This window comes from Littorina saxatilis, linkage group LG10 (genome assembly GCF_037325665.1).
Source record: "Littorina saxatilis isolate snail1 linkage group LG10, US_GU_Lsax_2.0, whole genome shotgun sequence".
In the NCBI taxonomy this organism is placed as follows: Eukaryota; Metazoa; Mollusca; class Gastropoda; order Littorinimorpha; family Littorinidae; genus Littorina; species Littorina saxatilis.
The window spans coordinates 29,067,683-29,091,982 of NC_090254.1; the positions used below are offsets into that span (position 1 = coordinate 29,067,683).

Below are 24,300 nucleotides of genomic sequence, written 5' to 3' on the forward strand. Positions count from 1 at the left end.
CAGAAAAGAACGGATACAGATTTTATATTGAACATAATGATAGACCACCACAAAGGAGTTACAACACATGACAGTCCTTGAAATGTGTGAGTTGTTGCATTTTGTTTATAATTAAACGTACACAAAAAAACGTTCGTGTTGTTTGATGATTGCATTTAAGAATGGGATTTTTGCAGCCACCGGTGGTTCTTTCCTTTAAACAAACACAAAAGAGCATTCACATTTACCCTGATTGGACATAAACGACACCAATAGTTGTATTTCCCGAGTATGTTGCAATCCACCCATAACAGCGTGCATTCTTTTCCCATACGTCATTGCTGGTCTGTGTGGAATGCATGAGACTGAGACTAAGTGACTCATGCGTTTGAAGACGCATGATAGAGGTAGTCAGGGTGCGTCAGTGGTATCTGTGCTTGGCAAGGTCGCACACAACACTCCACCGGGCCAACAGGGGATCAAATCTAGATCTGGGTCGATTTTCTGTTGCAAGCTTATTTTGGGCTCACCTGTGTTGCTGAGACCTGTTGGAGCCCAGTTCAGAACGTCATTGGTGGGTCTTGACTGAGGACGTGTGGGACGGAGACTGAACACAATGCGGAGTGGCCAAGTTCTGGTGGCGGTCGCCACTGTCGTGTCTATGGTCGCCTTTTGCAATGCCAGAGGTATGAGATTGTGTCCACTTCTTTAGTTGTTGTTTTTACATTTAGTCAAGTTTTGACTAAATGTTTTAACATAGAGGGGGAATCGAGACGAGGGTCGCGGTGTATGTGTGTGTGTGTGTGTGTGTGTGTGTGTGTGTGTGTGTGTGTGTGTGTGTGTGTGTGTGTGTGTGTGTGTGTGTGTGTGTGTGTGTGTGTGTGTCTGTCTGTCTGTCTGTCTGTGCGTGTGTGTGTGTAGAGCGATTCAGAGTAAACTACTGGACCGATCTTTATGAAATTTGACATGAGAGTTCCTGGGTATGATATCCCCAGACTTTTTATTCTTTTTTTCGATAAATGTCTTTTATGACGTCATATCCGGCTTTTTGTAAAAGTTGAGGCGGCACTGTCACACCTTCATTTTTCAATCAAATTGATTAAAATTTTGGCCAAGCAATCTTCGACGAAGGCCGGGCTTCGGTATTGCATTTCAGCATGGAGGCTTAAAATTAATTAATGACTTTGGTCATTAAAAATCTGAAAATTGTAATTACATTTTTTTTTAATAAAATGATCCAAAATTACTTTTATTTTATTCTTTATCATGTTCTGATTCCACAAACATATAAATATGTTATATTCGGAATAAAAGCAAGCTCTGAAAATTAAAAATATAAAAATTATGATTAAAATTAAATTTCTGAAATCGATTTAAAAACAATTTCATCTTATTCCTTGTCCGTTCCTGATTCCAAAATCATATAGATATGATATGTTTGGAATAAAAACACGTTCAGAAAGTTAAAAAGAATAGAGATATAGAAAAGCGTGCTATCCTCCTCAGCGCAACCGCTACCTCGCTTTTCTGGATTGTTATTTTCACCGCCTTTGCCACGAGCGGTGGACAGACGATGCTACGAGTGTAGGCCTACTGTCTTGCGGAAAAAATGCAATGCGTTCAGTTTCATTCTGTGAGTTCGACTGAGCTTCACTAAATGTTGTATTTTCGCCTTACGCGACTTTTGCTTTGTTTTGTTGTTTTTGTTTTGTTTTGTTTTGTTGTTGTTTTGTTTTTTTGTTGTTTTTGTTGATGTTGTTTTTCGTATGAGAGTTTTAACTGTGTTGGGGGGGGGGTCAAGTTCTAACTAAATGTTTTAACATAGAGGGGGAATCGAGACGAGGGTCGTGGTGTATGTGTGTGTGTGTGTATGTGTGTGTGTGTGTCTGTCTGTCTGTCTGTCTGTCTGTGCGCGTGTGTGTGTAGAGCGATTCAGACTAAACTACTGGACCGATCTTTATGAAATTTGACATGAGAATTCCTGGGAATGATATCCCCGGACGTTTTTTTCTTTGATTGAAATTTTGGCAAAGCAATCTTCGACAAAGGCCGGACTTTGGTATTGCATTTCAGCTTGGTGGATTAAAAACTAATGAATGAGTTTGGTCATTAAAAATCGGAAACTTGTAATTAAAATTATTTTTTTATTAAACGATCCAAAAATAATTTCATCTTATTTTTCGTTATTTTCTGATTCCAAAAACATATACATATGTTATTTTTGGATTACAAACAAGCTCTGAAAATTAAAAATATGAAAATTATTATTAAAATTAATTTTCCGAAATCGATTTAAAAACAATTTCATCTTATTCCTTGTCGGTCCCTGATTCCAAAAACATATAGATATATATAATATGTTTGGATTAAAAACAAACTCGGTAAGCTAAAAAGAATAGACATACAGAAAAGCGTGTTATCCTGCTCAGCGCGACCACTACCGCACTATTCTGCATGGCTTGTCGATTTCCCTGCCTTTGCCACGAGCGGTGGACTGACGAAACGACTAGTATGTGGTCTTGGTGAAAAAAGCAGTGTGTTCAGTTTCATTCTGCTTGACTAAATGTTGTTATTTCGCCTTACGCGACTTGTTTGTTTTTGTTGTTTGTTTCATTTGTTTTTGTGCAATGTTTCTTTTTCTTATATGAAGTAAATTGTGAAATAGATGTGATAGGGTGGAGTGGAAGGGGGGGATAGGCCAGGAAGCATAAATGAGACGCCAAGACAGAGGTTGCGATAACGTGACTTTTAATTAACGTACACTAGAAAGTAGACACCAGAAAGTAGACACCAGAAAGTAGACACCAGAAAGCAGTGTAGATTCTCCTCAGTGAGCACACGTAAAGGAAACACAAAAAAACAAGCCTCGGAATTCAGTTACAACCACAAGTCGACCGATTACAACTTCGCGACAAATTTGGTCAGCACTTCGACCGTTCACGTCAACCGACACAATCGGAGCAACACACAGCTCGCAGTGTCACAAATCGTGTTCTCTCCTCTAGCCTAAATGCTCAGTCTTTTAAAGGCTGGTCATTTCCGATTTCCTGTGGCGATAAGCCAATATGAAGGCTACCCGGTGTCAGACAACGGGGGGTGTCGTCTTAAGATTGCCTGCCAAATGAAAGGGATCGTTAAAGAGGCAGAGAGCCGTGTCGGTGTCACGCACCGGAAATATTACGCACACCGGATAAGGCTCATTAGATTACAACCAGTTACAAAGAAGGGGGGGGGGTAAGAGACTAAAACCTCCAAGCCACCTGGCATCTTCTATGATTTACCCTGTCAAAAGAAATGACACCCACTTGACAAAACGCCGAGTCCAACGATACCCAGACAGTCTGGCGGCACATTACATAACGACCACCTAAATCTGAGATAAGAGGTTAGAAAGGAATCCGGTCAAGAGTCTACCCTACGATAGTAAACACACAATAATCCTAGCGGGAGACACAACTTGGGTCAGGGGAAGATAATAGACAGGGGAGGCAACTGGGTCGGGCAGGAGATAATTACAGAAAAAGACTGGGTACGCCACTTGACTACATCCCCCCCAGCTCTATACCAACTGCGTCCTCGCAGGTACAGCGCCTCGGGAATAGCTGAAAATGACATCTATAAATCAAACACAAGTTCACCCAAGTGAAACAACAAATAAAATCAGAAACGGTAACGGATGACACTCACAGTCACCCAACCCATTCATACAAGACACAATACAACAGGCAATCAATAATGATACTTTACACAGTTTCTTAGCTGATCACAATAGCTAACAAGCAAGCAAGGCATGGTTACGCCACATGTGTGACTGAAGAGTTTTCATGATTTTAGGAGGGGGTGGTTTAGCTGGGACTTAGATCTAGAGTAAAGGGGCAGGACAAATTGAGCACAGAATCCCACAATGTTATCGGGTCAGCGTCGTGAAGCTCTACGGGGGCTGGGGCTGTCGCAAGCCGATGCTCTTTCTCTGTGAGCTGCTGTTGCAACAACGCTTCCAGGTCTTTGCGAATGTGTCCTGCTGCTTTCCGCTCTTCACACTTGAAAACTAACCGCTCTCTAAGTTGGCGTATTTCTAAATCCTTCTGGAAGCGTTCATCCTGTAACTGTTGCTTGGCCTCCAGTTCCTTCTTCAGTTGGGTCTCTAAGCTGTCAATGGAGGCCTCGTGCTTCGACGTCAGCTGTTCCTGAGCAGTCACAACCTCCTCTGTCTGACTGCTCCGCTCGCGGGGCGGTTGCTTGATGGATGTTGACTGCTGGTCCACACGTAGCTCACTGGGCTGTCTCCATGACAGCGGTTGTTCACCTCCATGCCGCTTGGTAGGGCACCTGCTCTGTAGATGCCCGTGGCGGTTGCAAAGCCAACAACGTGGCTTCGCGGACGGTTGCTGTTGACGAGAGGCAGCCGGCGGGCGTTGGTGCAAGGCAGCTCGAAGCTCTGCTGACTTGATGGCGAGTTCGCTGACTTGTAATTGAAGGCTGCGTACCTCAGTGCTGCTCTCTGTTGCTTGTTGTTGTTGCTTCGTCACCACCTCGAAATCTTCCCTCATCCACCTGAGAGCTTCTGCACGGACTGCCGCAAAAGGGACAGCCTCACGCCCTCTCGCAAAGCGCATGATGTCCCGTCTCATTGCAGGCAAGAACAGTCCGTGCATGAATCGATCACGAAGTGCAGCATCGGAAATCGTACCGGCAACAACAGCATTCGTCTTCACCTGCAGAGCCTGCAACCTGTGGGCATATGAGAGAATGCCCTCCTCTTGACTCTGGGAGATGCTGTAGAACGACGCTAGTAGAGTGGAAATGCTGGCGTGGTCCCCAAACGTGTCCTGCAGGATGGTCAAGACTAAGTTAGCAGTGGCAGTCGCCTGAGGGGGGTGCAGGTTGATTTCCTTCTTGGCAGGCCCAGCAAGTGACTGGATCAGCCATTCCGCAGCCTCGCCGCCCAGCGCCTCCAGGTGGAAGTGGGCAATGATGCGACGAGCCTCTGTGACGTAGTCGTCTAGCGGACAGCCATCTTTGCTGCTAGTGAAGAGGGGAAGCCTGGGAGGGGAGAACATCTGCCACTGGGGTCTAGGAACCCCGTCGACCGCCATCTTGGATGTGCGGAGTCCCTCCTACACTGCTACCCCTGCTTTCTGGTGTTAAACTACGGCGTCTCTCCTTCCTGAATCCTGCTCGCAGCGCCAGATGTGATAGGGTGGAGTGGAAGGGGGGGATAGGCCAGGAAGCATAAATGAGACGCCAAGACAGAGGTTGCGATAACGTGACTTTTAATTAACGTACACTAGAAAGTAGACACCAGAAAGTAGACACCAGAAAGTAGACACCAGAAAGCAGTGTAGATTCTCCTCAGTGAGCACACGTAAAGGAAACACAAAGAAACAAGCCTCGGAATTCAGTTACAACCACAAGTCGACCGATTACAACTTCGCGACAAATTTGGTCAGCACTTCGACCGTTCACGTCAACCGACACAATCGGAGCAACACACAGCTCGCAGTGTCACAAATCGTGTTCTCTCCTCTAGCCTAAATGCTCAGTCTTTTAAAGGCTGGTCACTTCCGATTTCCTGTGGCGATAAGCCAATATGAAGGCTACCCGGTGTCAGACAACGGGGGGTGTCGTCTTAAGATTGCCTGCCAAATGAAAGGGATCGTTAAAGAGGCAGAGAGCCGTGTCGGTGTCACGCACCGGAAATATTACGCACACCGGATAAGGCTCATTAGATTACAACCAGTTACAAAGAAGGGGGGGGGTAAGAGACTAAAACCTCCAAGCCACCTGGCATCTTCTATGATTTACCCTGTCAAAAGAAATGACACCCACTTGACAAAACGCCGAGTCCAACGATACCCAGACAGTCTGGCGGCACATTACATAACGACCACCTAAATCTGAGATAAGAGGTTAGAAAGGAATCCGGTCAAGAGTCTACCCTACGATAGTAAACACACAATAATCCTAGCGGGAGACACAACTTGGGTCAGGGGAAGATAATAGACAGGGGAGGCAACTGGGTCGGGCAGGAGATAATTACAGAAAAAGACTGGGTACGCCACTTGACTACATAGATATTACGAAAACAAACAAAAAAATTAATGAGGATTTCAATGTATTTTTTTTATTTGTATTATTTTTTCCCGAATAAAAAAATCTATATTTATGTTATACCTAATCTCAAAAATAATATGCTCAATTATTAAGAACCCCCTTTTACTTCAATAAGGTTAGCCTCTTTTACCGAGACTATATAGCTAGACCAGGCCAGAACAAAATGATTTTCATATTTTTACGCCGATAGATTGGCCGAATGTTTTGATATTGCTCAGCGCGACATTTTTTCTTCTCCCATTGTGGTACACGGGTATTAAAGTGTCCAGCAACAAAAAATACGCAAACACACAAAGGAATACACGAACAAAAATCAAACGAAGAACTGTCATCTGTTTCGAACTTTTGTCACGATTATGATTATTGCTAATTTCCGTACTTACAAGGCTTCAACTGTTAAATCTGGTTCGATACATATTTGTGTGTTGTGATGTGATCCTAAGTTTTCTATAATGAAAAGGTTTGGTTTTTTTCAATTCGTCAAGTTTTGACTAAATGTTTTAACATAGACGGGGAATCGAGACGAGGGTGGTGGTGTTTGTGTGTGTGTTTGCAAGCGTACGTGCTTGCGCGCGCGCGCGTGTGTGTGTGTGTGTGTGTGTGTGTGTGTGTGTGTGTGTGTGTGTGTGTGTGTGTCTGTGTGTGTATCTGTGTGTGTTTGTGTTTGCAAGCGTACGTGCCTGCGCGCGCGCGCGTGCGCGTGTGTGTGTGTGTGTGTGTGTGTGTGTGTGTGTGTGTGTGTGTGGAGCGACTTAGAGAAAACTACTGGGTTGATCTTCATGAAACTTTAAATGAGAATTCCTGCAAATTATATCCCCAGACATTTTTGTTTCATTTTTGTATTACTGTCTTTGATGACGTCATATCCGGCTTTTTGTGAAAGTTAAGGCGGCACTGTCACACACTCATTTTTTGGTCAAATTGATTGAAAGTTTGGTCAAGGAATCTTCGAGAAGCCCGGTGTCACGAACTGAAACCTCTGCTGAACAATCCTTCTCATTGCGGTCAATGCGCATGCGACAATCTTGGACTTAAAAAATGCGACCCTTTGACCATGGGTTAGGGTTAGGGTTAGGGTTAGGATTAGGGTAAGGGTTCACGACCTGCTTAATCTCCCTATGTTAGCGCATGCGCATTGACCGCAATGAGAAGGATTGTTCAGGCAGAGTTTTTAGTTCGTGACACCGGACTATGGGATTGCATTTTAGCATGGAAGTTTAAACGTGAATTAATGAGTTTGGTTATAATTTAAAATCTGAAAATTCTAACTGAAACTTAAACAATCGATCCAAAGATGATTTCATCTAGTTCTTTATCATATTCTGATTCCAGAAAAAAAATATAGATATGCTATGTTTGGATTAAAAACATGCTCAGAAAGTTAAATAGAATAGAGAAAAGTGCGCTTTCCTGTTAAGTGCTTTACGCTATTGCGCTATATTGGCTTATTGTCACTTCAAGCTTTTGTCAAACGCGAAAGAAAATGAAGATACAGTTTGCATGGGAAATCAAAGTATGAAAAAGCGTTTAAAGTTTCACTAAATGATTGAACGTGAAGACACTGATTTCGTATGGGGTATTTTCCTGGTGTGTGATGACATCATTCCAAACCAAAACCAAACGGTATCAATTGGAGATTTTCACCCCGTACATTGAAGGCTATACCGAGCGCGCGCCTCCGTGCGTGGACTCCCGAAAAAATGCCTTCGCCGCCTGATTCTTGGGTGTGTTCAAAACATCTATTTATATCCTAACAAAGACTCTGATTATGTCTTACATTGTGTGTTTGAGTAAAAGAAGACTTTGAAGTCTAACATGGCATTGTTTTGCGGAAGTTTTTGTAAAGATTTCACGAACAGAAATTAAATCTCGTTAAAGACATTTATATTTTCTCTAATTTGTTTTGTATTTGATAGTTAAGTTGAAGAAACTAAATGAGTCTAAACACTGAATGACATTTTGTCTCAAAACATTATCTATTCCGTGACAAGTCATCAAAATGTGTTGACTTTCAGTCTCAGCACTTTCATACACACTGCAACAGTTATTTTTGAAACCGTGGATAGGTGCCGCCGCGTAATGTATTTTAGTATGGTAAGGTGCCTCCGCTATCCATTTAGCCGTTGACGAAAGAAATTATGAACATCTTCAAAGGTGATATTTTACGTCTGTAGGTCATGATCATGTGTCGTTTATAATCACGAGGCCATATGTACCTCTCTTATTCATCTCCCTTTCAAGCAAAGTGCATGTTATAGTCTTTCCAAACCTCTTATAGCAAGTAAATAAATTCCATTAAAAAAGAAGCCTTCACATGACACACATATGTAAGAACACTTTGAATTAGACGAACGAAAAAAGTGAGTGAGTGTACAAGTGTGGGTGAAAAAAAGAGAGAGAGAGAGAGAGAGAAATATACTGATACACACAAATGAAAAGACAGAGAGAGAGAGAGAGAGAGAGAGAGAGAGAGAGAGAGAGAGAGAGAGAGAGAGAGAGAGAGAGAGAGAGAGAGAGAGAGAGAGAGAGAGAGAGAGAAAGAGAGAGAGAGAATCGGTTTTCAGATACATTTGAATGCAGATCTTTCTGATGAGTGCGTTTATTATTAAAAAAAAGAAGTTGTTACTTGACTGGAAAGGCCATTCATTCCCCTACAATATTCAACCAGCAGATTGATTTTACAGAAATTAGTGTCTAAACAGTGAGACCTACAACACAGACACCCCAAACAAATCTAATTCGCAAAAACAAGGTTCCTGCGTTAAAATCGACCCAAAAAATAAGAATAGCTAAAACACAACAAGTTTTGAATGTCATTGATTTGTTCAGACTAGTTTCATAACTCACACTGTTGGCTAAGACTGTCAGGCACGGTTAACGTGCGTATCTGTGCGAGTGTATGTGTTTGGTTATCGTGCGCATCTGTGCGAGTGTATGCGTGAGTTAGTGTGTCAGTGTGTGTGCTTGGTGTATAAGTGTATAACCTCGTATAGTGCGTTTTCCAAGCAGCGGGATGTGCCATGCTGAGTTTGCGTTCAAATGACTGATTTCTTTTTGTTATAATGATATCATTGTTTTAAGCAGAGTGAAACTGGTCGACAATTACACTTCCATGAGGCGTCGACGAAAATAAGCAACTAATACCTCAATAAACAGTTTAAAATAACAGTTTTTTAAGGTTATACAGATTTAATCTTTATCATAGCCACGTTTTGTTTCTTTTTCTTAGCCGTTCAAAACGTCTTTCCTGACTCAGTAAGAGAAAATCTTCCGGACGCAAAAAGAAAAGATGCCCCAAGTACAGAAGGGGAACGCTTTTTCGGCCAAGAAACAGAAGGCTTGCCAAACCCAGAAACAGAAGGCTTGCCCAACCCAGAAACAGAAGGCTTGCCCGACCCAGAAACAGAAGGCTTGCCCGACCCAGACACAGAAGGCTTGCCAAACCCAGAAACAGAAAGCTTGCCCGACCCAGAAACAGAAGGCTTACCCGACCCAGAAACAGAAGGCTTGCCCAACCCAGAAACAGAAGGCTTGCCCAACCCAGAAACAGAAGGCTTGTCTAACCAAGAAACAGAAGGCTTGCCCTACCCAGACACAGAAGGCTTTCCAAACCCAGAAACAGAAGGCTTGCCCAACCCAGAAACAGAAGGCTTGCCCAACCCAGAAACAGAAGGCTTGCCCAACCCAGAAACAGAAAGCTTGCCCGACCCAGAAAGAGAACCAGAAAGAAAAGGTGCCTCTCAACCAGAAGGAGAACCAGAAAGAGAAGGTGCCTCTCAACCAGAAGGGGAACCAGAAAGAGAAGGTGCCTCTCAACCAGAAGGAGAACCAGAAAGAGAAGGTGCCTCTCAACCAGAAGGAGAACCAGAAAGAGAAGGCGTCTCTCAACCAGTAGGGGAACCAGAAAGAGAAGGTGCCTCTCAACCAGAAGGAGAACCAGAAACAGAAGGCTTGCCCGACCCAGAAACAGAAGGCTTGCCCAACCCAGAAACAGAAGGCTTGCCCAACCCAGAAACAGAAGGCTTGCCCAACCCAGAAACAGAAGGCTTGCCCAACCCAGAAACAGAAGGCTTGCCAAACCCAGAAACAGAAAGCTTGCCCGACCCAGAAACAGAAGGCTTTTCCGACCCTGAAAGAGAACCAGAAAGAAAAGGTGCCTCTCAACCAGAAGGAGAACCAGAAAGAGAAGGTGCCTCTCAACCAGAAGGGGAACCAGAAAGAGAAGGTGCCTCTCAACCAGAAGGAGAACCAGAAAGAGAAGGTGCCTATCAACCAGAAGGAGAACCAGAAAGAGAAGGCGTCTCTCAACCAAAAGGGGAACCAGAAAGAGAAGGTGCCTCTCAACCAGAAAGGGAACCAGAAAGAGAAGGTGCCTCTCAACCAGAAGGGGAACCAGAAAGAGAAGGTGCCTCTCAACCAGAAGGAGAACCAGAAGGAGAAGGTGCCTATCAACCAGAAGGAGAACCAGAAAGAGAAGGTGCCTCTCACCCAGAAGGGGAACCAGAAAGAGAAGGTGCCTCTCAACCAGAAGGAGAACCAGAAGGAGAAGGTGCCTCTCAACCAGAAGGGGAACCAGAAAGAGAAGGCGTCTCTCAACCAGAAGGAGAACCAGAAGGAGAAGGTGCCTATCAACCAGAAGGAGAACCAGAAAGAGAAGGTGCCTCTCAACCAGAAGGAGAACCAGAAGGAGAAGGTGCCTCTCAACCAGAAGGGGAACCAGAAAGAGAAGGTGCCTCTCAACCAGAAGGAGAACCAGAAGGAGAAGGTGCCTCTCAACCAGAAGGAGAACCAGAAGGAGAAGGTGCCTATCAACCAGAAGGGGAACCACAAAGAGAAGGTGCCTCTCAACCAGAAGGAGAACCAGAAGGAGAAGGTGCCTCTCAACCAGAAGGAGAACCAGAAAGAGAAGGTGCCTATCAACCAGAAGGAGAACCAGAAAGAGAAGGTGCCTCTCACCCAGAAGGGGAACCAGAAGGAGAAGGTGCCTCTCAACCAGAAGGAGAACCAGAAAGAGAAGGTGCCTCTCAACCAGAAGGAGAACCAGAAAGAGAAGGCGTCTCTCAACCAGAAGGAGAACCAGAAAGAGAAGGTGCCTCTCAACCAGAAGGAGAACCAGAAGGAGAAGGTGCCTCTCAACCAGAAGGACAACCAGAAAGAGAAGGCGTCTCTCAACCAAAAGGGGAACCAGAAAGAGAAGGTGCCTCTCAACCAGAAAGGGAACCAGAAAGAGAAGGTGCCTATCAACCAAAAGGAGAACCAGAAAGAGAAGGTGCCTCTCAACCCGAAGGAGAACCAGAAGGAGAAGGTGCCTATCAACCAGAAGGGGAACCAGAAAGAGAAGGTGCCTCTCACCCAGAAGGGGAACCAGAAAGAGAAGGTGCCTCTCACCCAGAAGGAGAACCAGAAAGAGAAGGTGCCTCTCAACCAGAAGGGGAACCAGAAAGAGAAGGTGCCTCTCAACCAGAAGGAGAACCAGAAGGAGAAGGTGCCTATCAACCAGAAGGGGAACCAGAAAGAGAAGGTGCCTCTCAACCAGAAGGAGAACCAGAAGGAGAAGGTGCCTATCAACCAGAAGGGGAACCAGAAAGAGAAGGTGCCTCTCAACCAGAAGGAGAACCAGAAGGAGAAGGTGCCTCTCAACCAGAAGGGGAACCAGAAAGAGAAGGTGCCTCTCAACCAGAAGGAGAACCAGAAGGAGAAGGTGCCTATCAACCAGAAGGGGAACCAGAAAGAGAAGGTGCCTCTCAACCAGAAGGAGAACCAGAAAGAGAAGGTGCCTCTCAACCAGAAGGAGAACCAGAAAGAGAAGGTGCCTCTCAACCAGAAGGAGAACCAGAAAGAGAAGGTGCCTCTGAACCAGAAGGGGAACCAGATGAAGAAGGTGCCTCCCAACCAGAAGGGGAACCAGAAGGCTTGCCCGACCCAAAAAAAGAAGGCTTGCCCAACCCAGAAACAGAAGGCTTGCCAAACCCAGAAACAGAAAGCTTGCCCGACCCAGAAACAGAAGGCTTTTCCGACCCTGAAAGAGAACCAGAAAGAAAAGGTGCCTCTCAACCAGAAGTAGAACCAGAAAGAGAAGGTGTCTCTCAACCAGAAGGAGAACCAGAAAGAGAAGGTGCCTCTCAGTCTCAACCAGAAGTAGAACCAGAAAGAGAAGGTGCCTATCAACCAGAAGGAGAACCAGAAGGAGAAGGTGCCTCTCAACCAGAAGGGGAACCAGAAGAAGAGAAGGTGCCTCTCAACAAGAAGAGGAACCAGAAAGAGAAGGTGCCTATCAACCAGAAGGAGAACCAGAAGGAGAAGGTGCCTCTCAACCAGAAGGGGAACCAGAAGAAGAGAAGGTGCCTCTCAACCAGAAGGAGAACCAGAAGGAGAAGGTGCCTCTCAACCAGAAGGGGAACCAGAAAGAGAAGGCGTCTCTCAACCAGAAGGAGAACCAGAAAGAGAAGGCGTCTCTCAACCAGAAGGGGAACCAGAAAGAGAAGGTGCCTCTCAACCAGAAGGAGAATCAGAAAGAGAAGGTGCCTCTCAACCAGAAGGAGAATCAGAAAGAGAAGGCGTCTCTCAACCAGAAGGAGAACCAGAAAAAGAAGGTGCCTCTCAACCAGAAGGGGAACCAGAAAGAGAAGGTGCCTCTCAACCAGAAGGAGAATCAGAAAGAGAAGGCGTCTCTCAACCAGAAGGAGAAGGCTTTCCCAGAAACTGAGGTACAAAGCGCACCTGTAGCAGAGACAGAAGGTGCACCTAACCCAGAGGGGGAGGCTTCCCCGACCCAGAGAGATAAGGTGCCTCTGAAACTAAAAGATAAGAAGCCTTTGACCCGAATATACAGTAATTCATTGCCAAACTCGACGCATTGATCACTGTGAGAGCAAGTTAAAATAAAATCATACTTTACAGCGATTTCTGTAGCAAGCAAGTGCTAAATGACCATACATGGTAATGTGTGTGTGTGTGTATGTGTGTGTGTGTGTGTGTGTGTGTGTGTGTGTGTGTGTGTGTGTGTTTGTGTGTGTGTTTGTGTGTGTGTTTGTGCGTGTGTGTGTGAGAGAGAGAGAAATGGACGTACGCACAAAAAACACACACACGAACACACATTTTCATGTACAAAACAGGTTACTTAAAGCATAAAGTATAATGTCAAATCACACACACACGTACACGCACACACGCACACGCACACACACACATTACCTTTCACAAAGGAAACAAAGGCTGAGAGACAGACAGACAGGCGGGCGGGCGGGCAGACGGACGGACGGACGGACGGACGGAGGGATAGACCAGACCACCAGACCAGACCAGAACAGAAGACCAGAACAGACCAGATCAAGTTAAACTTGTCCGTCGAAGAGGTGGTAAGCTCCATCAGAAGTCTCGATGTAAACAAAGCTTGTGGTCCAGGGCGCGTATGCAAGACGCTACGACTGCATGTCCCACGACAAGCGCCCCGAAGTTTGATAGCTCTCTGTCCGACAACTTTTATCGTACTGCCGAATTCAAAGGCATCGAACAGCCTCCCCGGCCGACAGCTATAGTGCGGGGAATTCCCTTGTTTGCGGACGCTCTGCGCGTGCGCTTGACGCAGCAGCTGAGGCCTGTCAAGGCTGCGCTTGCTGTGGCTGGCTGACCGTGGCTGGCTCACCCAAATCGGTGCCAGGCAAACATCTTGATAAGCACCAGACGCATGAAACCGCAACGCGAGTATCACTTGCGAGACAAGAGGCCAGTACAGGCACCCATTCTGTTCCCAAACTGAATGTTGTCAGTTATCACATCTGTCAAGTCAACTGCAAAATATCGTGCATGCGGAATATGAATTTGTGCATGTATCCCGTCCCCCAAAATCGTATGTCCTAGAATATTTCTTCTTTCCCGGTAACGCTGCAAACTGATGACCGCAATCTTGAAATCAAAGTTATAGTTACAAAAACAGTGCTTATCAGAAGGGGATAGGTACCTCTAACTTTATCGTAGGACAGTGCCTACGATAGGCACTATCGGTTCTTCGTGAATTCCACGACAGGGGGTTATCGGAAGTTTTCTGTTTCTCGTACAGTACCGACAAAACCACTGTCGGATTCTTCTTGAATATGGGCCCAGGTCATGTACACAACATGTTTACTCAAAGCAGCCTTAGTATAATTTCAAATCCACTGTTTAATCATTGCCTGAACGAAGGACAACACCCTATGGAAATATGCATACGTTACACCGATATTTAAAAAAGGATCTAAAATGGATTGTTTGATTTAAAGACCTATATCATTATTAAGTTGTGTGGGGACAGTGTTTGAAAAGTGTGTCCATAACCATATTTTTGAATTGTTTAAATGAGATAATATAATAACGCCTGTGCAATCCAGGCTGGTTTCATACCAGGCGACTCCACTGTAAACCAGCTAATCTGCACATGCGTATCAATCGCTGCAACGCTCGTGGCTCCGATTTTCAGATTTTGGAAATAAAAAAAGCATCATATCGATTGGAAACAGCATAACATACACATCGAAGTCTGTTATTCGCTGCGATCGTGGCTTTAACTGGTCGTCCATGTGTTTCCCGTTTGACCATGCGTTTTCTGTTAAGGTTGTTTGCACGAGGTTTTGGTAGTGGGGCGCAACTCCTTTCTGCTTGCAAATCCTAAAAGATTTATTTTTAAAAAATCGTCTTTTATAATGTAAACTTGGCCAAAAAATTATTGCAACAATTTTCGCACGTTCAGAAAAGCGTTAAACCACAATCCATTTTAATTGAACTGTATATGCTGGAAAAGGTAATTATGTCTACTGTTCATATCATTTGTTCGATCGGTGGTACATTATATAGGCATCCCGTGGCAGCCTGTCAAACAAGGTCACCCCTAAAATCGACCTGACAAAAACCAATGCCCCGTATTTTAAAATCTGCAAAAAATCAGAATGTTACCAAACACTTCTGACTATTGTTAGAAAGGCCATTCAATTTCCTGTTCAGAGCGTTTTGTTTTATGCACCTTACGTCTTTAGTCGTTACCGCCCTGATATGGCCCTTCGTGGTCGGCTGGGCGTTAAGCAAACAAACAAACAAACAAACTTTAGTCGTTATGTAGCCTTTTGTCAAAGACGGTAGGTGTCAACCGTTTCAGAGGCCAAAAAGGCACGTTTTGCGGCCATTTTTGAGGGGGTCCTCCACTGAAATAGCCATATTTGTTCAAGTTCTCAATGAATTGCTTTGAAAATTTCAGAAGTTATGACCAAGAGGCAGACCAGAATGTATGTTGATTTTTGTGAACGTGGATAACAAAAGTGTCGTATTACGTAACTTTTCCGAAAGATCTAAACAAATATTCTTTTTAATTTAGGGTTTAAGGACAAACAATTGTGACTTTGCATGCTAAGCAAAAAACGGTTGAGGCAATTGGTGCCAAAGTTTCAGGCAGATCTGAGTGCTGGTTTACATTTGCTGAAGATGGGAACGCACAAGAAAAATTATCGATGATCGTCTTGTTTACTGCATACAGTCGCCGTGGAGTTTTTATGGCCTTGGCCTGTGCTGAGGTTATTTTTAGACAGAGCGCTGTGCTGATTTGATATTTATAAGAGTCTGCGGCGGGCGCGCGGTTGTGTGCGTGAGTGTGTGTGTGTGTGTGTGTGTGTGTACGTGTGTGTGTGTGTGTGTGTGTGTGTGTGAGTGTGTTTGCCTGTGTGTATATGTGTGCGTTTGAGTCTGTTCGTGATAATGTGTGTATTGGAGACAGAGAGACTGAGTGAGAGTGAGAGAGAGAGAGAAAGAGAGAGGGGGAGAGAAAGAGAGAGAGTATGTGTGTGTGTGTGTGTGTGTGTGTAGTGTCCCTCTTCCTCTGTTTCTGTCTCTATCTCGTGCGCATGCTCCTCATCTCTCTTTCTCTCTCATTGTAGCTTTCTCACTTCCTCTAACTCTCTATTTCAACTCTCTCTCTCTCTCTCTCTCTCTCTCTCTCTCTCTCTCTCTCTCTCTCTCTCTCTCTCTCTCTCTCTCTCTCTCTCTCTTTCTCTTTCACTCGTTCTCTCTAACACACACAATCAAAAAAATGACGCATAAATACACACACACACACACACACACACACACTACCGCGCGCCCGCCGCACTCTTGCAACCATCAAATCACCAAAGCGTGTATCGCACGGAACACAGTGCTCCGGCTAAAACTAACCACAGCCAAGCACAGGCCTTGGACTGTTAGTCTCTCCGGCGGCTGTATACGTTACCATTGACGGTGATAGATAATTTTTCTTGCGTGTTCTTATCTCCAGCAAATGTAAACCAGCACTCAGATCTGCCTGAAACTTTGGCACCATTTGCCCCAACCATTATTTGCTTAGCATGCAAAGTCACGATTTTTTGTCCTTAAACCCTGAATTAATAAGAATATTTGTTTAGATCTTTCGGAAAAGTTACGTAATACGACACGCCTAGTATACACGTTCACAAAAATGAATACAGATTCTGGTCAGCCTCTTGGTCATAACTTCTGAAATGTTTAATTCATTCAGAACTTAAGCAGATATGGCTCTTTCAGTGGAAGACCCCTAAAAAATGGCCGCAAAACGTGCCTTTTTTTGGCCTCTGAAACGGTTGACACCTACCGCCTTTGACAAAAGGCTACATAACGACCAAAGACGTAAAGTGCATGGAAGAAAATGCTCTGAACAAAAAATTGAATGGCCTTTTTAATGGTAGTCATAAGTGTTTGGTGCACATTCTGATTTTTTGCAGATTTTAAAATACGGGGCATTGGTTTTTGTCAGGTCGATTTTAGGGGTGACCTTGTTTGACAGGCTGCCACGGGATGCCTATACAAAGTACCACCGATCGAACAAATGATATGAACAGTAGACATAATTACCTTTTCCAGCATATAAAGTTTAATTAAAGTGGATTGTGGTTTAACGCTTTTCTGAGCGTGCGAAAATTGTTGCAATAATGTTTTGGCCAAGTTTACTTTGTCACCTAAGTTTCACGGTGCAAAAGCGTGTTTTATTAGACCGACACGAAGTCACAGACAGACAAACAGAAAAAATGACGGAGAGAAAAAATGGATAATAATAACAAACAAAACGAGAGACAGAATGACGGACAGAACGACAAAAAAAATGACATGCAACATGAGAGACAGATTGACAGATAAACTGATAGATACAGTGATAGCCTACACAAAATGACATACAAAAAGATCCGAGGGAATAGCAGTTGGCAGAAAACAAAACACCGTTCATTTATTAAATCCATGCCTTGGTTACAACAACGTACAGCTATTTGCATAAGTATGTGTCGGAGGTTTGGAACTATAACAACACGGTCTCCATGATAGTTTCGCACACTTGAACCCAACAAATCCACGTTTCGTGTTAGAAACAAAGGGACGTAAGTACCGCTGACATGTGTAAAATAATGAGACCTATCGTTGCATGTGTCGGCGATATTTTAGAGCACTTATGTCCCTTTGCTCTCATCATTAGCGTTCTGCCTCGTTTCTCGAGATTTTCTCTCAGATCTACAGATTGTGTGTAAGGCGTTTTAGTTTCACAGACAAGCCTCCCAACTCCCCATTTCACAACCACTTGAAACGGCTCTCACAAGACTTCACAATGTTTTTATGTGTACTTTGACCCACACGGCTTTGAAGCTAACACAGTACATCTAGCTCACACATACACGCACAACTTTAAAGGTATACAGCAATTATGTCTACAGGGAAACTATGGCCTTTCCTCTTGCGTCCAATCTGCTGGTTGGAACCATTCTTTTTGACTCAGTCCTTCTGCTACCTTCTGCATTATCACATTCTCGTTGTGTGTGTGTGTGTGTGTGTGTGTGTGTGCGTTTGAACTGCTCTCATAGTGAAGTCTTTGGGTGGTCTACACACCTACACACTGAGGACCTAAATCTTTCTGAGGACTTACATCAAGTCCTCACTTTTTTTTTGCTTGGAACTATCTCTTCGTGAGGTCCTAAACTAGTTGGTAAAGTTTCAGCATAGTACTCAGAATGTTGTCTCCACTAGAATTTCGTGTGCGGAGTGTATAGCAAGTTCACACACTTTTGCAGAGATTTGGGGCAAGTTTTTTCTAGGTGTGTATAACGAACCAATCAGAAAGAGGCCACGTGATCAACAAATCTCGTGACATTGCCACGCCAATGAAAATGCTTTCTTCTGGGTGGGAAGCCATTTTGGTCAATGTGGGGACGCGCGAGACGATGTTCGTCGCTGCCGTCAGACAACTGAATAACAGAACTAAGGTAAGCGGCCGGCACTTTTCAATCACGCATTTTCTTAAACTGAATTCTACTTATTCGTGAGCGAGACCTCGGTATGGGTCATGGACTGGAGTCAAACCACCCTTAACACACACTCATATATAGTCATACATACTAGTCTAACGCACACACTCACGAGGACTGTCTAGAGTCAAACTGAAGTGCACACATGTGATTTGAGTTCTGACTGGGACATCAATATTTCTCTGTCGAGTAGCGATGAAAATCTGGAATCTGATGTAGACTGGGTTGATGTTGATGATCCTGCGTGTTTCGCCAGTTCTGTATGGCCGACAGAGCCCTTCGATAGTTGATAGAATAGGCCACGGTCAAAAGATCGTGTAGGTTACCTAGCTCAAAGTTAGGCTAGGATAGCAACTGATCAAAAGATCAGACAAAGGCTCAACAGCCTAAGTACCAGTCTGTCAACATATCATATCATATATCATATGAGTGCAAAACCCGTAGATTTTTTTTCAAGTCTTTGTTTTGTGTGTGTGCAGTTTGATGTGTCACTGTGTGCCTATTTATGTTTTAATGTCTCACTTTGTCTTTGATTCACAAAAGGGATTTTGGGTAAAACAAAGCTGTCAGCGTCTCTTGTCTCACTGTGGTTAATATGGTAGCACTCGTATTGCTGTGTGTGTGCGCGCGGTGAGGTCATGGACAAATTCAAAATAGAAACAGCATGGTATGGAAAAGTCATTGATTTTTTGGGGGTGAACCTGTATGGAGCCTGACTATCTAGTCTAGGTGATAGAGTTAAAACACGGGTAATATCGCGTGCATTCCAGACGGCTGTTTATGGCCATTTTGAGTGGAATGGCTCTCAGCAAACCTTAATTAGAGTAGCCTGTACATGTACCCTAGTTATCCCAACAAAGTGTTCTGCACATGAAGATGAATGATCAAATTCAAAGATAGCATATTCAGTGTATGTTACACAACGGAACTCTTCAAGTTATACAGAAACTTAATTTGAACAAAATGTAAAAACATTTAAAAAAAAGAGAAGAGAATAAAGAATACATTTAAAAAAAAACTTGTGTGTGACATTATTTGAATATTTCCCTTTTAAAAAATCATTAACCATCTCAGAAAGCTCAAAATGACATTTAAAATCTAATTGTGAGAGCTATGAAAACAAAAATGTCTGTGAAGCTTCATTTTCTTAGGCATAGTTGCCTAGCACTAGACAGGCGATAGGAGAGAGTTTAAACACGGTGCCCGATTTATCTGCGGATTGTTGACTTGCATACATGTAACTACACAGTAAAATGAGAAATTTTCATTTTCTTATGGATAGAGTTGCCTAGCACTAGATAAGAGGTGATAGGAGAGAGTTTAAACGCGGTACCCGGTTTCTCAGCGGATTGTTGACGTACATGTAACTATACTGTAAAATGAGTAATGTTCTTCAATGTTTCATGAACAAAAAACATGCAGATGACATTACAAGTTCGCCAAACAATTAAGCGGGCATTTTTATTAAAAGTGAGGAACCCATGCTTTTTATCATTTTCCCAGCACTGAACGTTGGCTGTTTGGCATAGTAATAAGGCCTTAATTTTTTGTGCAGTCTTGGTGAATAGCTAAAAAAAAAAAAAAAGTGATGGATCCAGAAATGGCGAGTCATCTGTGGCGTACAGGGTGGAGGTGGGACATCCCGGTTGAAGATGTAAGTATTGGAAATTATGTTGTGCACAACAGGTGGCATTGGTGTACATTAATTTACAGGGGACAATAACATTCTCTATTTTGCGATGTGAGTTTTTTATAACGGAATGATAGAATCTCCAATTAAATATGGCATAACTCTGTTCCATAATACCCCCCCCCCCCCCCCCAAAAAAAAAAGTATGCTTCCAAAGCATCTGTGCAATTATTTTGGTAAAGTGTAGACAACCTTTAAAGGTGCTTGTCGACATTTCTTGCATTTTTTTTTCAAAATCACGACGTTAGATGTTGCTATAAAGTTATGTCAGAAGATCAAAGAAGCATGGGGAAAAAAAAAGAAATACAGGTTAAAAAACCCTTATTTTGGTGGTAAGTTTCAAACACTCCCAACTTTGTTTTTCTTAGTTCTTAGTCAGGTAAATAATAAGAAGGGTGTAACTTTTTGGTTTCAGAAATCTAAGAGTTGATAGATAATTTGACCAGGCTGATTTCGCTTCTGATTAAAAATGCCCAGCAAAAAATTGTCGGGTTTGAACTGTAGGCTTACATTGAAATAAAAAATGGACGCTAAAAAACAAGCTTTAAGTTTAACTCAGGAAATCTTAGAATTGATTACAGATGTTTGTGAAGAATGAGATCCACGATAAGGGATTAAGACAATAGTTATTAAAATCTTGTTCAACACTTTTTCTTCTTTTTATATACTCAAGGAACACTCATCGACGGCAGAGACACCAACCCAAAGCATTCACAGCCAACCTCAACCTTTTGAAAGCTTGGATGAGCCAAGCAGGGATGAGGTGTCAGTCGTAGAAGTTGTTCCTGAACACAGTAAGTAAAAGTAGCTTTATTTTGCCTGTTCCATCAAATTCTACGTGCATGTTAGTTATGCAGGGCTAGTACATAATCTTTGCTTGATGCCATGGGTGATCCTTATCTTTGTTGTTCTGCTTTAGTTGGATTTTATTGAATAAATGACGTCTTGAAAGAAATGTACCAACCAATGCGTTGACAGTTGGAATCTCGTTGGAGTCCCCAGAATGTCAAATGTGTGTTGTCAAATAGTCTAGTCTCAGGTGTGTATATACGTTTGTGTGTGTGTTTGTAAGCAGCATAAGTAATCTTAAGGACCTACACGTTTTTAATGTCTTGATGTCGTTCCGTGCATTTAATATGGGCCTAATTCAGAATATTGTTTTAAGTCCTCAGTAGTACAAACGTGTGTTTTCATATTGTCTTTTGTCAGGTGTGTATGTAGTCGATATGTCTGTGTGTGTGTGTTTGTAAGCATCATAAATAAACTTGAATCTGAGAACTCTTCTAGCAATTTCCAGGCATAAGAATTGTCCGCAGATCTGCAGATTTCAGATACAAACACTGCGGTTTCAAAGGAAAATAAATGTCTTCCAAAAATTTAAAAAAAAATATTCTATTTTATTTTTGTATTAAAGACAGAAAGGTTGAAACTTAACACCAACCACCAAAGACTTGTAAATCACCTTTTGAAGATATACATTATTTTGATATATACCATTCCAACTCAAAGCTATTTGTGTTTACATCCTGTCAAATACATTCACAAACTTTTGTTAATAGACACTGAGTGCTTCGCTGAGTCAAGCAGGGATGCTGCAGAGCCAGTGGCGGAAGTTGTTCCTGAACACAGTAAGTAAAAGTACCTTTATTTTGCCTGTTCCGTCAAATTCTACGTGCACTTTAGTTATGCAGGGCTAGTTCATAATCGTTGGTTGTTGCTGTGGGTGATCCTTATCTTGTTATTCTGCTTAAGTTGCATTTAATTGAATACATGACTTGTTGAAAGAATTGTACCAACCAATGCGTTGACAGTTGGAATCTCGGGCACATTACACAATGGCATATTCAGCTTTGTTATGGTGACTCGTTGTTACACACCTCCACTTGTAAATCATCTTTTGAAGATATACATTATTTTGATATATACCATTCCAACTCAAAGCTATTTGTGTTTACATCCTGTCAAATACATTCACAAACTTCTGTTAATAGACACTGAGTGCTTCGCTGAGTCAAGCAGGGATGCTGCAGAGCCAGTGGCGGAAGTTGTTCCTGAACACAGTAAGTAAAAGTATCTTTATTTTGCCTGTTCCGTCAAATTCTACGTGCACTTTAGTTATGCAGGGCTAGTTCATAATCGTTGCTTGTTGCTGTGGGTGATACTTATCTTGTTGTTTTTTGCTTAAATTGCATTTAATTGAATACATGACTTGTTGAAAGAATTGTACCAACCAATGCGTTGACAGTTGGAATCTCGGGCACATTACACAATGGCATATTCAGCTTTGTTATGGTGACTCGTTGTTACACACCTCCACGCAGTTAAGATGTAAGTTTAGCTATGGGACACACACATACGTGTAATAGTATTGAGGATCTACACGTTTTTGACGTCTTGATGTCTTTCAGTGCGTTTAATAAGGGCCCAATTCAGAATATTGCCCAAGTCCTCAGAATGTCAAATGTGTGTTTTCAAATAGTCTAGTCTATTGTGTGTGTGTTTGTAAGCAGCATAAGAAAACTTAAAGACCTACACGTTTTTGATGTCTTGATGTCGTTCCGTGCATTTAATATGGGCCTAAATCAGAATATTGCGTAAGTCCTCGGTAGGACAAATGTGTGTTTTCATATAGTCTTTTCTCAGGTATGTTATGTAGTCTATGTGTTCGTAAGCGTCATAAATAAACTTGAATCTGAGAACTCTTCTAGCAATTTACAGGCATGGGAATGGTCCGCGGATCTGTGGATTTCAGATACAAACACTGCGGTTTCAGAGGAAACTAAATATCTTTCAAAGATATTTTAATTTTCTTTTTTTTCCTTTTTTTCTTTTTGTATTAAAGACAAAAAGGTTGAAACTGAACACCAACCACACAAGACTTGTAAATCACCTTTTGAAATATACATTGTTATAATATATATCATTCAAACTCAAAGCTATTTGTGTTTACATCCTGTCAAATACATTCACAAACTTCTGTTAATAGACACTGAGTGCTTCGCTGAGTCAAGCAGGGATGCTGCAGAGCCAGTGGCGGAAGTTGTTCCTGAACACAGTAAGTAAAAGTACCTTTATTTTGCCTGTTCCGTCAAATTCTACGTGCACTTTAGTTATGCGGGACTAGTTCATAATCGTTGCTTGTTGCTGTGGGTGATCCTTATCTTGTTGTTCTGCTTTAGTTGCATTTAATTGAATACATGACTTGTTGAAAGAATTGTACCAACCAATGCGTTGACAGTTGGAATCTCGGGTACATTACACAATGGCATATTCAGCTTTGTAATGGTGACTGCTTGTTACAACCCCCCCCCCCCCCCCCCCACGCAGTTAAAATGTAAGTTTAGGTATGGGACACACACACATACGTGTAATAGTTTTGAGGACCTACACGTTTTTGAGGTCTTGATGTCTTTCAGTGCATTTGATAAGGGCCCAATTCAGGATATTGGCCAAGTCCTCAGAATGTCAAATGTGTGTTTTCAAATAGTCTAGTCTCAGGTACACTAGGTACAGATAAGGGCCTAATTCAGGATTTTGCCCAAGTCCTCATAATGTCAAATGTGTGTTTTCAAATAGTCTAGTCTCAGGTGTGTATATAGTCAATACGTTTGTGTGTGTGTTGGTGTGTGGGGCGGGGATATAGCTCAGTTGGTAGCGCGCTGGATTTGTATTCAGTTGGCCGCTGTCAGCGCGAGTTCGATCCCAGGTTCGGCGGAAATTTATTTCACAGAGTCAACTTTGTGTGCAGACTCTCTTCGGTGTCCGAACCACCCCCCGTGTATACTACATTGGGTGTGCACGTTAAAGATCCCACGATTGACAAAAGGGTCTTTCCTGGCAAAATTGCTTAGGCACAATTAATAATTGTCTACCATACCCGTGTGACTTGGAATAAGGCCGTGAAAGGTAAATATGCGCCGACATGGCTGCAATCTACTGGCCGTATAAAATTTCATCTCACACGGCATCACTGCACAGCGCCTAGAACTGTACCCACGGAATATGCGCGATATAAGCCTCATTGATTGATTGATTGATTGTTTGTAAGCGGTATAAGTAAACTTAAAGACCCACACGTTTTTGAAGTCTTGATGTCTTTCGGTGCATTTGATAAGGGCCCAATTCAGGATATTGCCCAAGTCCTCAGAATGTCAAATGTGTGTTTTCAAATAGTCTTAGTCTCAGGTGTGTATATAGTCAATACGTTTGTGT

General features: G+C 42.9%; 1 protein-coding gene and 1 long non-coding RNA gene across 4 annotated transcripts; both read left to right on the plus strand.

The window, feature by feature from the left end:
* Positions 1-389: 389 nt before the first annotated feature.
* On the plus strand, positions 390-13,012 carry LOC138978570 (collagen alpha-1(I) chain-like). Of its 3 annotated transcripts, none has more exons than XM_070351315.1 (4): positions 390-665; positions 9,323-11,686; positions 11,723-12,360; positions 12,435-13,012. In XM_070351315.1, exons 1-4 carry the CDS (start codon positions 596-598, stop codon positions 12,951-12,953), a joined length of 3,591 nt encoding a protein of 1,196 aa, XP_070207416.1. In that variant the 5' UTR covers positions 390-595; the 3' UTR covers positions 12,954-13,012. The 3 variants fall into 3 exon arrangements, with proteins under 3 accessions (XP_070207416.1, XP_070207417.1, XP_070207415.1); XM_070351316.1 differs by having other exon boundaries at positions 9,323-11,650; positions 11,687-12,360; XM_070351314.1 differs by having other exon boundaries at positions 9,323-12,360.
* A 4,798-nt stretch (positions 13,013-17,810) lies between these two features.
* On the plus strand, positions 17,811-21,525 carry LOC138978571 (uncharacterized). Its single transcript, XR_011459732.1, has 3 exons — positions 17,811-18,356; positions 19,954-20,052; positions 20,762-21,525. It is a non-coding gene; the product is annotated as an uncharacterized lncRNA (long non-coding RNA).
* The last annotated feature ends 2,775 nt before the right edge of the window (positions 21,526-24,300 follow it).

Coding starts and splice junctions, on each gene's coding strand:
- LOC138978570 (XM_070351314.1), top strand. CDS start 596: ATGCGGAGTGGCCAAGTTCTGGTGGCGGTCGCCACTGTCGTGTCTATG. Junction 666..9,322: donor CGCCTTTTGCAATGCCAGAG/GTATGAGATTGT, acceptor TCTTTTTCTTAG/CCGTTCAAAACGTCTTTCCT. Junction 12,361..12,434: donor AGAGGAACCAGAAAGAGAAG/GTGCCTATCAAC, acceptor GAAGAAGAGAAG/GTGCCTCTCAACCAGAAGGA.